Here is a 14,003-nt window from a genome sequence, read left to right on the forward strand (position 1 = left end):
AAAAAAAAAAAATATAGACTATAAATGCATCAAACTTAACAATAAACTTACCTTTCATTTGTACAGGGTTCAAACAAATTACTATAATTAGTACATAATAATTTCAAAAACAATGATGATGAAAATGCTCCTAATATGCCATGAAATATTAAATGCAAAATTCTTTTCGGATGAATATTATAAATAATATATTCCAAACGTGTTGTGTGGATTATTGGTTTAACTGAAATACATAAAATTTTAAATTGTTAAAATAATTTATTTACTTTAAGATTATCTTATAACATACTATGTAAAAATGATTAATAAATTTAAAAATTTACTAAATACAAATTATACTTTTAAACATTTCACAATAATTTGTAACACATGTTTTTACTTCCTTTTATAGACTAAGCNAGATTCGTCACCAAGGGGCAGCTGAAAATCTACATTTACCAGCACTTCTATTTAATAGATAAAAAGCTCTATCATCCCTAAGTGGTAAGAATTGAAAGAAAGAAGACATCTGTGGTATTGCCAGTTCCGATTTTTAAACTTATGTTTTTAATAGGATGTTTTGTCTCTGTTTTTAAGGAAAGTTTTAATTTTGACTGCCAATTAGCCTACAATGAAACATGAAAGGTCAGTTGTCAAAAGTTTGTATTCCAGAACATTTAAAGTCAATAAATGGCAGTTTCTTTCTCAACAGACTGTGTCTTCAATTTAATTTTATACTATTATTTTATTAACTTATGAACATATTCAAACTTTAATGTAATAATTTTTAAATTACAAAGGATATTTGTCATTTAAATTAAAATAAAAGTAATTACAAATTTCTAGAAATTCTACTTACTTGTATGATTGGAAACTCTACATAATTCCAATGGAGAAAATATTTAATACTATACAAACATCCCAAACAAAGACCATGAAGTATGACAAAAAGATGTTTCTCATTATAGAAGCATATGTATTTGCTGCAATAATATAATGTAATCAAAAATTATTTTCATAAGTATTGCCAATAATGTTTAAACTTTTAAATTTCACACATTTTGTAGGTTTAACAAAAAGATTTCACAAGATTTTATAAGTTTTCAAATTTTGTAATAAAAGTCTATTGAGTTATATCATTCTATTTTGAAACAGATAACTTAAATTTAAATTTAAGACAACAGAACAAAAATGAATAATAATAATAATAATAATAATAAGCAATTATTTATTTTGACATTGACACAATGCTGAGCTGCAATTTTTAATCATATTTTTAATTTATTTCATTTAAAATATGTACTCTTCATTTCAAATTAGTACTGTAGTGTCTTGCCCCTAAACATCATAATTTTCCATTAATTTAACAATAGATTTGTCAAGTCATCTATTAAGTGCTTTCAGGAAAAAGTTTTGAATTGAAATATTGTGACTTCCAGTTTGCATCGGAAGTTTGAATATCAGAACCTCCTGTCCCCAAGATTTCCATATCTGGTCTCAGATTTCATCTATCTAACTCCATTCTAGAGAGTAAGGACGAACAGACAACAGTGGTAATTTACAGGTCTATAATTTTTTTTCAAATTACAACCCAATAATAAATTCAATTTATAACAATTACAATTTTAAACTGATTTTAATTTAATTTAATTTATAACAAATTATTATGGTAGATAATGTTACAATGTAAATTAATATCAAGAAATAAGATTAAAAAGAAAAAAAAATGTATTTTTACTTATGCAACATTATATTTTTACTAAAACAAATTCCATGTTATCATAAACAATCTCAAATATTTATCAACTGAAATTTTTATAACTGAAAAATAGTTTACATATATTTTAAAATATTTTTAAGTTAACATAATATTTTTTTTAGATAGCTACTATAATAAGTTATATTCTTTAGAAATAAGACAATTCTTTCATTTATATAAGATTATTTAAAACAAATATTTAAACAAACATTCCTAATACATGAAAAAATGATGTATTACAAAACTGATTCATTTATTGGTGTAGAAAGTTATATATAAAATAAAAATTTTGCCTATCTATATTTTAAAACAAATTCTCTCTTTCAAACAATACAAAAATCATTAAAATTTTTATTAAAATTGTTTTATGAATTTCTTTTTTAAATTTTAATTCTTTTTCAATAATTAAAAATAATATATAAGTAAATAATATATTACAAAAACTTTTCTGTGAAAGATTGTTGTTATAGGAGGAGGAGGCGTGATGTGTGCGAGAGTAGAGGAGGCGTGGAGCTATGGCGAATCGTCGTTTGAGCGCTTGTTCTTTTTGCAAGCACAAAGTTTCGGAAAGTGACTTATTGACTTGTTCCAATTGCTCTAAATTTGCTCACTTCTATTGTTTTGGGATCCAGGCAGCAAACTTCCATAAGTTCAGCAAGTCTTACAAAAAAACTTGGAAATGTGAAGATTGCAAATTAGTGAAAATTGTTAAGAACAACGTAAATTGGACACAGGAACTGGAAGACGACAGAGAACTGGGTGAGTGTGAACAGATTATTATGACTTCACATAATTATAGTAAAAACGTTGATAGAACACCAGATAATCTAACTTTCACTCCAACGTCACCCTTAAGTATAACTACCAAAAATTCTGAAGTAATTTTACAAGAAGTCAAACTTATACACTTTGAGTTGAGTAACATAAAAGAAACAAACAAAGAAATTCAGAAATCGATAGAATTCTTAGCAAACAAGTTTGACAAAATGGAAGAGAGAATTAATATTTTAGAGAGAAACTATGTAACTGTTATAGAAACAATGACAGAACTAAAAGAAGAGAATAAAAGTACAAAGATAGAATTAAATTCTTTAAAAGAAAAATTCTGCATGTTGGAGCAGGATCTAAACAACTCTAGTTTGGAGATTGTTGGCGTGCCGACACTTCAGAATGAGAATTTAACAGAAATAGCATATAAAATTTTTTCGTTTATTGACGATAATTTTAATCAATCAGGTCTATTGAATGTCTATAGAATTAAATCCACTAATAACGAAAGAAATGAATTCAAAACTAAATCGCAACCAATTATAGTGAAATGTGCCAATTCAGTTGTCAAACAAAAAATTATAAATAATATTAAAAAGAAGAAGATAAAAATAACTACAAATGCGTGTCATATTATAAATGAGGAATATAGAATATATATAAATGAACATCTTACTCCATATTATAGAAATATTTTCTATAAAACCAGAATGTTAAAAAAACAAGGAAAAATATTAAACACTTGGACGAATAACGGAAATGTGTATTTAAAAAAGGATACTTCTTCTCCAACAATTCGGATACCAACATTGGACAGTTTAGAGAAAATTTTTCGGAATGATTGAATTATTAACACATACAAAGATAGATGACTTCTCCAAAAAGGGCATATTCGTTTTTTATTGCAACGTAAGAGGCTTAAATAATAAATATTTAGAAATACTTAAAACAATCGAGGAATATAACTGCAACTTTGATGTATTAGCTTTTTGCGAAACTTGGACAAATGATGTAAATCCTCCACCATATATAAAAGACTATCGGCTAGAAAAAATAGAAAGAAAACCTAATCAGCATGGAGGAATTGTAATATATATACATAGTGATAAACATTACGAAGTTGTTTCAGATCTAACTTTTACAAGAAATTATATAGATATAATTACGATAGTTATAGGTAATTTGATGATAGTAATAGTCTATCGTTCTCCATCTACAAACTACAGGATTTTTATGGATGTTATAAATGAAATACTATTACATAAATCAACTAAATATGGAAAATATAAATTGCAAATAATTGGAGATTTTAACATCGATTTACTTAAAAATAACTCCTCCGACACATCCGAACTGGTACATCTTTGCTTTGCTGAAAATTTAACAATTCTGGCTGATTTGAATCAACCGACTAGGTACGGAAAAAATACTCACTCTTTGATAGACTTTAGTCTAACAAACGATAGTGCGTGTCAATTTTTAATACATCAAAATTTGATATCTGACCATCTACCTATCATCGTCTTTACCCCCGAAAAAGACCTTGATACGAGGATAAAGAACAAAGAACTCTACCGTAGAATAAATAATTCCTCAATTTGCCGTTTACGTTACGCTTTGTCGTCTTGTTTCTCTTGGAATTATTACTATACCTCAAGTTTGACAACTGATCAATTAGCTGACTATTTATACACCATTTTACTCGTTTTTATTGATAAATATCTTCCGACTAAAGAATATGTGAAAAAAAATAAAACTAGCAGGAAAGACTTCTTAAAGAATTTTATATCTGAACATACGCTCGCATTAATTAAACAGAAGAAAACTTTACTTAAAATAGTCAAAAATAAAAATTGGACTACTTTCGAAGAACGAAACAAACATTTAGAAGATATACATACCTTGAATAAACAAATTAGAAAAAATATCCGTAATGAAGAGAGAAATTATTACAGTCTTCTGTTTTCTAATGTTAAATCTCCTTCTGACTTCTGGAAAAGCATTAAGACGTTACCCTTTCAGGTAACCAGGACAAAGAATAAGGCTAAAATAGATCATTTGAATTACAAAGGGAAAATGATAAATGATGAGTCCACTTTTAGTGATATTTTTGCCGAGCACTACAGGTCGTTGGAAGGCTTTGCTCCGGACGTCCTCGGCAATATTAACTCGAAGCAACATATAACAAATGTTAGTATTTCTAATACTTTCTTTTTGGAAAATACCACGGCCTTAGAAGTCTATAATACTATAGAAAATTTGAAAAACAGCACTCCAGACATCAGTTTCTTAAATATTAAAATCTTAAAACACATATCCGATATTTTAGCTCAACCTTTATCGTATCTGATAAATAAATCTTTTGAAAACGGTTACTTTCCAGAAAAACTAAATCAAAACTTAGTTTTGCCATTATATAAAAATAAAGGATCAAAAAGTGAAATTGAAAATTATCGTCCCATAATAATAGTGTCAGTGTTGGCTAAAATTTTCGAGAAGATTTTTTACAAGAGATTTTCAACTTTTATAGACAGATTCCAAGTTATTCACAGAAACCAATACGCATATAAACGAGGATTTTCGACGGTAGATGCTTTGTTGCATTTGAAACAATCCATAACGTCACAACTCGACAAATCTAAAATAGCAATTTCTGTTTTTGTGGACCTTTCAAAAGCATTTGATAGCTTAAATCACGAACTCTTGTATCAAAAATTGCAGACTGTTGGTCTAAGAGGGACTCCTCTAAGCTGGTTAAAATCATACTTGTCAAATAGAATTTACTTTGTAAAAATTGGACAGATTATCTCTAGCTCTTTCAGGCCAAACAAGGGCGTTCCTCAAGGTTCAATCCTGGGTCCACTGCTTTTCAATATATATATTAATGACTTGTTTAACTTTATACTAAAAGAAAATATATTGATGTACGCTGATGATCTAGTGATAACTTATTCTCATACAAACGCTATAATTCTTCAGGAGAATTTGAATCACATCTTAAAAATTTTAAACAGTTATATGGAAAACAATGGATTAGTAATTAACAAAAATAAAACTAAATTCCTCTGCTTTGCAAATAGGAATAAAATAATCAATCCGCATCACCTAAATATTAAAATAACTGATTTTAACATAGAAAAAGTAAATGCTATTAAGTTTTTGGGAGTAACTTTTGATGATAATTTGCGCTGGAATAAACATATAGATGATGTTGCACTTTCCCTGGCAAAGTATACTGGGATAAATAAGAAAATTCAGGCTTTTTTAAGCACATCACTCTCAAAACGACTGTACCACACTTGCATCGAATCTAGAATAAGATACGGTATCGCTGTATGGGGAACCGCATCTCTGTACGCAGTTAACAAACTTCAGATAGCACAAAATCGTTACTTGCGTTCAATTTATAATTTAAACTTTATGGAATCAGTATCCGAACTCTACCGCACCGAAAATATTGACAAGATTAGTGATATTTACAAGAAACAGATTGTATTGGAGAGCTTCAAATATATAAACGGAAAAAAAGAAAATAGCTTTCTCGGAATTGGTATAAGTGAATGTCGTAGATCAACACGTGATACTCGTATAATTCGTGACTATAGTCTTCCAATTGTTAAACTGGAGATGGGGAGATCTGCACCGATCTTTCAATTAATCTTCTATTGGAACAGTCTAGGCGACGATTTACGTAATACATCGAGTTATGAAATCTTCAGAAAAAATGTAAAAAAATGGAAAAAAGGTTAAGACTCAACGTTATTTGTTGTTAATTAATTTTTCTTTCTCAGCTCGCGTCCTGATTTTTGTTTGTTTGTTTGTTTGTTTTGATTAACTGTTAAGATGCTTGTAAAAGGCCAACCTGGCCACAGTGTCTTTTGAAGAAAAAAAAAAAAAAAATATAGACTATAAATGCATCAAACTTAACAATAAACTTACCTTTCATTTGTACAGGGTTCAAACAAATTACTATAATTAGTACATAATAATTTCAAAAACAATGATGATGAAAATGCTCCTAATATGCCATGAAATATTAAATGCAAAATTCTTTTCGGATGAATATTATAAATAATATATTCCAAACGTGTTGTGTGGATTATTGGTTTAACTGAAATACATAAAATTTTAAATTGTTAAAATAATTTATTTACTTTAAGATTATCTTATAACATACTATGTAAAAATGATTAATAAATTTAAAAATTTACTAAATACAAATTATACTTTTAAACATTTCACAATAATTTGTAACACATGTTTTTACTTCCTTTTATAGACTAAGCATCTCTCAAAGATCATACTTTTATCACATCTCTTGTAATATGATAGATTTTGAAAATTTATTACATGAAGATTTTAGTAATTTTAAATGTGTTTGTAAACAAATATAGTAATACCTCGACTTACGCGAACCCGGAGTTACGTGATTTTCAAATCTCGCCAATTCGTCTTTTGTTTGAGCGCCACACAACTCTCGATTACTCACTCCCCCCACACTATTGTTCAGCTTACATATTCGGACGTGTCGTGCGGAATCGACACATAGCTACAATTTACAATGTATTATTTATTTCTGTGTTTATTATATCTACGGAGCCTTCAGAGACTCTATGTGGTGATTTCTTGTAACCGTGAACGAATCAAAAGAAGATATAAGATTAACAAGAACATTTATTAGCTTACATACATCCAACTTATATTTTACACAAATTGCAAAATTATACCCCGACTTACACGAATTCGACTTACGCGGTTATCGCTCGGTCCAACCTATCGCATAAGTTCGGGGTATCACTGTACTTTATAATTCTTAGTGTTTAATATTTTTGTTCTATTGTTATCTTATCTTTTTTCTTATTTTATGTTTTCTTTATTTTCTATTTACACTTGTATTTTTATATATATTATATTTTATGTATCTGGGTTATACTGTTAATCAGGGGGGAGAGGAATCTTTCATTATATACATGACATTTCTATTTATAAAGAAGATAAATAAATAAAAAGTTATTCTTTTAAACTTTTTGTATTACATATAAAATTTTATACTTGAATGTAATAATTATTTCCTAAGAATAAAACAACTTAAACAGTGGGAGAAAGCTAGTAACCACATCAAGAGATGAAAAGAAGTTGAAGAATATAGTGGGGGGGAAGCTGTTTCGAAAGTATATTTTCACAGATGAAAAAACTTGGTATGAATTTATATTAGTGTTGTAACGAATAGTATATTCGGCCAGGAGCGTAGCCGAATAGCCGAATATTCGGCCAAACTATTCGGCTTGATTAACGCATGTATGAAAATTGGCACGCAAACCGCATTATAAGATCTCTTAAGGATCATCTCCCAATAGGGATCCCTTTCCCTGCCCCGCCATTGGCACCACAGGGTTAACAGTCTATATCTTTTCCTTCGTCTTCGATCTGAGGGTTTCTGCCGCAGAGTACAAATCGGCAAAGCCAGGGCCCTGTGATGCATCCTTCGGTTACCCGTCCACATTACTAGCCCCAGCTCTCATACTTGACATAGTTTTATATTAAATCGCATTATAGCCAGGACCTGCTCTCCATTGGCCCACTGTCACTACGCTTCGCCAATCGCATTAATTCTTGACAGTTCAGACAAGAGCGTCATGGCAGTATGTGATAAATGACGATATCAAATGTGAATAACAATGAAATGACCTACACATGTAAATAACGGAAAAAGAACAGAGAAAGACCGCAAAGTGAAAATGTGAAAATAAATATGAAATTGAGTTGATAGCATAATCGAACAAGTCGAAGCACCTTATTGGCGCCAAATTTGCGGCCGTCAATGCCAAACAATTGTTGTCATAGACCTTGGAAAGCTAAATGCTTGTAATGAAAGTCACTTAGCATGCACGGGCGAAAGCCTGGGACTGTTCGGACTATCAAGCTGTCTCGAATCTGTGAAATCATAACTGTGACATATACCGATGTCCTATCTGTCTCTTTTCTACGTTATCACCAGGCTATGAGTCACGTAATTATAAAATGGAAAAACAACGACGGAAAAGTGACGAATCGAAGGTATCGTGAGCGCGTATTATGATGTATGCATAGGCATACGTGGACTAGAGAGATAGAGGAAAGAGAAAGGAAAGAGCAAAGACGAGCGCTTAAAAAGAATAGACAGGGTCAGACCCTCAGATGTGTGTGACGATTCTCGAACGAATAGGTGTGTACGTGTGCTGATACTTGTAATTATAAATTGTAAATACATGTGACTAATATTATTTTTTTTTATTTTGTAAATGTTATAAATAAATATAAACAAACAAACAACACTAACCCGATAATATTAAATCTAAATACCAAAATGATTAATTTACTGTGTTTTTGTTATTTCTTACTCCTGTTTTAAGGTATTCGGTATTCAGCCGAATAGTGATTAAATATTCGGTATTCGGCTGAATAGCAAAAAATAGGCCGAATACCGAATAGTAACCGAATATTCGTTACATCACTAATTTATATGGTTTAAAGATGGCAATGAGAAACTTGAAGATTACAAATGCTGTAGAACCAAAACAGTTTTGAATTCCAAAAATTATTTTAAAAATTCTGAATTTATTGCAAATAATTCCCAAAAAATTCTTTGGTAATGGAATAAAAATGTAAATATTAAAGAAACAATTCATAAAATTTGAAAACAAGATTCATAAAAATATAAATTCTATACAATGTCATGTTTGCAATTGTTTGATTAATAAACCAAAGCTTCTTAAGTTTAAAGTATGCTAAAAGTTGCCAAAATCTGTAACAGAAAAAATTTATTTTCTTAATATAATCACAAAGAAATAAAAAAGCATAAAATATAATTGACAGGTTCTCCAAAATGCAAAGAATTTCAATTACTCATTTACAAAGAATTTGTTCCATCAAGCCTGATAATGAATAAATAGTAGTGTATATATATTTAAAGTTGTTACAATAATTTGCTGGATAATGTTACAGTTTTAAAATATTGCATAGTTGTAAAATTTCAATTTTTTTTTTATCAGAGTTTGAGAATTCAAAACTCAAACATCCTTCCCATTCACAATTTATCTCCCACAAAATACTTCATTATTTCCAAAATCAAACTGACACTAAAAAGATGATTTAAAGATTCAGAAGATAACACGAGAAAAAAATCTGATACAAAAACCTTTAAATGAGTTTTAAAATTTTTCAACAAGTGTAAAGTTTGATAGGAAAAAGTTTGTAGTTTTTCAAACATAATTTAAATAATTTTAAAATCTTTTTCATTTGTACACACATGATTTTGTTTAAATTCAAATTAATAATCAGCAAATTTAACTGTCCTGTCAATATGTGATAAAGGCTATTAGATAAGACAAAATTAGATCGGCTAATATCTTAACCACCTCAGCCATCAGCTGGCATTTTTTGAATAGTTGCTTGAGCAAATTTATCAATCTGTAAAATATTTATTAGTTCAGAATATTTCATATTTACTAAATATCAATAAATATCAAAATAATCATTTTCATACAAAAGATTCATACTCTAACTTCTAACTTATATTACATTGTGATGCAATGATAATTTAATTATAGTTTTAATAATACTGATCACTGATTTACTAATCAAAATTTCAAAATTTACTGAATAGTTGCATTTTTACTATTCCAGTTTTTATATTAATATGTAACAGACTGAAAGTATGGCAATTTGATCAAAAAATGACTCCCTAAAGATTTTTACATTTTCAGACTTGGGAGCTTGAAACATTGAAAAATGTAAAAAAGTTGGGTTTTTTTTCTGTGTTTGTGTTTTTGGGCATAATTTTGTTCATCCATTTCAAGGCTTAATAACTCCTGTGCCTTTTGTCAAAAATGTCTAAAATTTTGCAAGGAAGTTTGTATATTAGGGGGCATTGATGCTATTAAATTTTGGGGGTAAAGGTGAAGGAGTGGGAAGATAGAGGGAGTCATGTGTCATATCTTGAGTGGGATTAGACTCAATGAAAATTTTACTCATTATTAACATTCACAATTTTTTATAAAACCTGTCTCTACCCTCAAAATTGAGCTTTTTTCCATTTTATAATAATTAATGATATTAAAAGCTTTTTTAATAATGTCTCATAACAGATGGCACCATACACAATTTTAACTTTTTTGCCAAGAAAGTTATGCAATTCGTTGCTGGATTCCTTTAGTCAATTACTCTCCAATACTGGAATACATTACTTAAACACAAACAAAAAAACACCAAAATGATGGATTCCTTTTAAATCTGTTTTAAAATTTTTTTTACTCTTTCAAACTATTAAATTAGAAAACTTTCAAATTTAAATTATTTTCTTTTTAATTTATTCAGAAAATATTATAAACATTATAAATAATTTTATTAAAATTAAATGTAATTTGTGCCATTTTCTGGATAGTTTTTTCTTTTACTGTTGACTCTTTCCGTTTCTGTTACTGTGACGTATTCCAAAGAGTCAATACCTTTAAGTACCTGGGGTCAACTATGGCTGAGGATGGAAGTGTGGATAAGGAGGTGACAGGCAGGATTCAGGCTGGTTGGCGGAATTGGAGGGATATGTCAGGAGTGTTGTGTGATAAGAGGGTGCCACTTAGGTTGAAAGGGAAAGTTTATCGGATGGTGGTGAGACCAGCTATGCTGTACGCTATTGAGACTGTGAGCTTAAGGAAAACCCATGTCAAAAGGATGGAGGTGGCGGAGATGAGGATGCTCCGTTGGATGTGTGGGGTTACGAGACGGGATCACATTCGAAATGAATGTGTGAGGGGGACAGTGAAAGTTGTGAACATAGAAGCAAAGATACAGGAAGCGAGGTTGAAGTGGTTTGGTCATGTGGTACGGAGGGAAGAAGGGTATGTGGGAAGAAGGGTTATGCAGATGAGAGTGAGGGGGAGGAGGCGGCGGGGACGGCCGCGGAAAAGGTGGATGGATCTTGTGGAGGAGGACTTGAGAGAAAAGCATCTGAATGTGGAGGCAGCCCAGGACAGGGAGCAGTGGAGACGACTCATCAGAAACAGCAACCCTACATATTGTGGGAAAAGCTGAAGAAGAAGAAGAAGAAGACTGTTGACTCTTTCCATCGTGTGGGCACTAAGAAGAACTTTTTCAAGTCCATTGTGGGTTCAAGCCAAGCCAACAATAAGACAGCCAAGGCGGTAAGGGACAAAACCCAATATTCTGGGAAATACCACCACTACAGAATTTTAGAGATTTTCAATCTGCCCAGATTTGATACTGAAAGAGTGGTAGGCTAATATCTTAACCACCTCTGCCATCAGCTGGCATTTTTTGAATAGTTGCTGGAGCAAATTTATCAGTCTGTAAAATATTTATTAGTTCAGAATATTTCATATTTACTAAGGATAGTTCATATTTAATAAATATCAATAAATATCAAAATAATCATTTTCATACAAAAATCTGCAAAAATTATAGAATCATTTACTTTAAAATTAATAAAAAAATTTCTACTATAAAATTATGATTTCAAATAAAAGTTTTAAATATTACCTGTATGTTGCTTGATATGAATAATTGAAACAATTATATCTAAAAATCCCAATAGAATAAAATTTTGCCATGAAAAAATATTTAGTGGCCAGGAAGAACCTAAAATAAAGTTAATTTCATTACATTTTCTGTTTTAATACATAGTATATAATATATATAAACTATTTCTAGATATACTTATCTATATCTACATATATATGGTTATGTATTTATAATACATATATATTTATTTACAAAATATTATCTATTAAAAATTATTAAAGACAAAAATTTCACATACAGTAGGAACATTGATTATCCGACTCAATTGGGGACTGGGGTTGGTCGGATAACTGAAAAAACGGATAACCGAAAAGTATGAAAAATACATTATTATAGTATATTAGTATATCCCATGTAATTAGTATATTAATATATTGCTATTAACCTACTTCGCGTTGAATTTTCATCGATGTTAAGCCTAACAAAATTTTTTTAAAATAATAATCATTGCTATTGTATCATTAAAAATTATTTTAAAATTATTTTATTGCTCACAAAACAAACAACCACTCATAATTAGAAAATTAAGCCTCGTTTAAATACTGGCTTCCCTTTCATGGTCGAGCCAGTGTTGCCAGTTAAAACACGCAAAAATTTAACAAAAATAATATTAAAGTAGCCAAGATGTAGTCAAATACTGTAGTGCCACATCACTAGTGGACATTTGAATTTGCTGACTAAAATGCGGTCGGTTAACCAATGTGACGGTTGATCAGGGGTCGGATAATCGATGCTCTACTGTAATAAATATGTGGGTGGAAATAAATCTAAGTCAATATAAAACTATTGGAAGCTATGCTCAATAAATAACACAACTACAGAGCTTTCACTTATTAACTTCATTTTGATAGCATTTATGAGTTAATTTTTAAAAAATGCAAATATTTTTAACAATAAAACCATTATATACTCTTTTGAGTGATAATACATCATCTGGCCACAAATATTTCAAACAGTTGTCATGGCAACCATTACTATAGTGTCACTTGTGCAAACACAAAGAAAAAGACATAGGTTTTGCATTTGAAAATAAGTAAAATATTTAAAGAAATTTGATTGTCTAGCCACATGGTAGAGGTTAACACAGATGACAATCTATCTAGGCAGATCTGCTTCACTTAATTTGTAAAAACACATGTCCTTATATAACTTCCATCACTACCTTTTTGCTTGTATAAGCAATACTATGGGTGCGTATACTTTTAGCTCCGATCTCGCCCCTAGCGCGCTCAGCCTGTATACTTTTTGTTAGCTACCAACGAGCACGGCGTATACTTTTCGCACCCGTGACGTCATTGCTAGCATTCCTAGCGCGCTCGGCATGCCCGGAGAACTTACAACGAGCTTGGCGTTAGTTCAAAGATGGCGGCGTCCATGTACGATGTTACCGTTTCTTTACCGGACGGAAAAGAAGTTCAATTACGCGTTAATGAAGTCGTTTATCGTCAGATGATGGAAGGTAAGTAAAAAGGGATTCCTAAAAGTGTATAATTTTATATCATAAATCCTATTTCGATAACAGAGGCTTCATTACAGATGTAAATTATGCCAGAGAATTGGCTTTGACGACTCTTTCCACTGCTTCAGTTGGACCGAGTATCCCTGCTGGTAAGTCAAATTTTGATTTCGAATGAAATTGTTGAAAGGATAAACCGATAAACTAAGATCACGATGTAATTAGCGCCGATTGTTAAAAAATTTTAGAATTTTTAATCTGTTATAATAAGGGCTACATATGCTAAATATTTTCTATCTTTTATAGAGGAACCCTGTGGCTTCCAGTGGCCCAAAGCCAGGACAATTCAACTAATTTCCTTGTACAATGAACACAGGGAGAAGTTTGAATTACCCCAATATACAAATATTCAGGTTGTAGCCTACTGCTTGTCAAATTAACATTGTAACTATGAACCTTTCATAA

The 14,003-nt window shown here is 30.3% G+C and overlaps 2 protein-coding genes across 2 annotated transcripts in view; one reads left to right on the forward strand and one right to left on the reverse strand.

The window, feature by feature from the left end:
* Window positions 1-508, reverse strand: part of LOC111639315 (nucleoporin NDC1-like) — a 31,753-nt gene extending 31,245 nt beyond the window's left edge. The window contains exons 1-2 of the mRNA XM_023385171.1: window positions 439-508; window positions 52-223 (exon numbers count right to left, since the gene is read on the reverse strand). Of these exons, the coding sequence (XP_023240939.1) occupies window positions 52-223; window positions 439-508 (242 nt within the window). The remainder of the gene's footprint in view (window positions 1-51; window positions 224-438) is intronic.
* A 12,899-nt stretch (window positions 509-13,407) lies between these two features.
* On the forward strand, window positions 13,408-13,986 carry LOC111639121. The gene is made up of 3 exons (XM_023384907.1): window positions 13,408-13,541; window positions 13,619-13,690; window positions 13,845-13,986. Exons 1-3 carry the CDS (start codon window positions 13,445-13,447, stop codon window positions 13,976-13,978), a joined length of 303 nt encoding a protein of 100 aa, XP_023240675.1. The 5' UTR covers window positions 13,408-13,444; the 3' UTR covers window positions 13,979-13,986.
* Window positions 13,987-14,003: the final 17 nt, after the last annotated feature.

Source organism: Centruroides sculpturatus, unplaced genomic scaffold (assembly GCF_000671375.1).
Source record: "Centruroides sculpturatus isolate CEXI.00-Female unplaced genomic scaffold, Cexi_2.0 scaffold186, whole genome shotgun sequence".
NCBI lineage: Eukaryota > Metazoa > Arthropoda > Arachnida > Scorpiones > Buthidae > Centruroides > Centruroides sculpturatus.

Coding starts and splice junctions, on each gene's coding strand:
- LOC111639121 (XM_023384907.1), top strand. CDS start 13,445: ATGGCGGCGTCCATGTACGATGTTACCGTTTCTTTACCGGACGGAAAA. Junction 13,542..13,618: donor TTATCGTCAGATGATGGAAG/GTAAGTAAAAAG, acceptor GCTTCATTACAG/ATGTAAATTATGCCAGAGAA. Junction 13,691..13,844: donor TGGACCGAGTATCCCTGCTG/GTAAGTCAAATT, acceptor TATCTTTTATAG/AGGAACCCTGTGGCTTCCAG.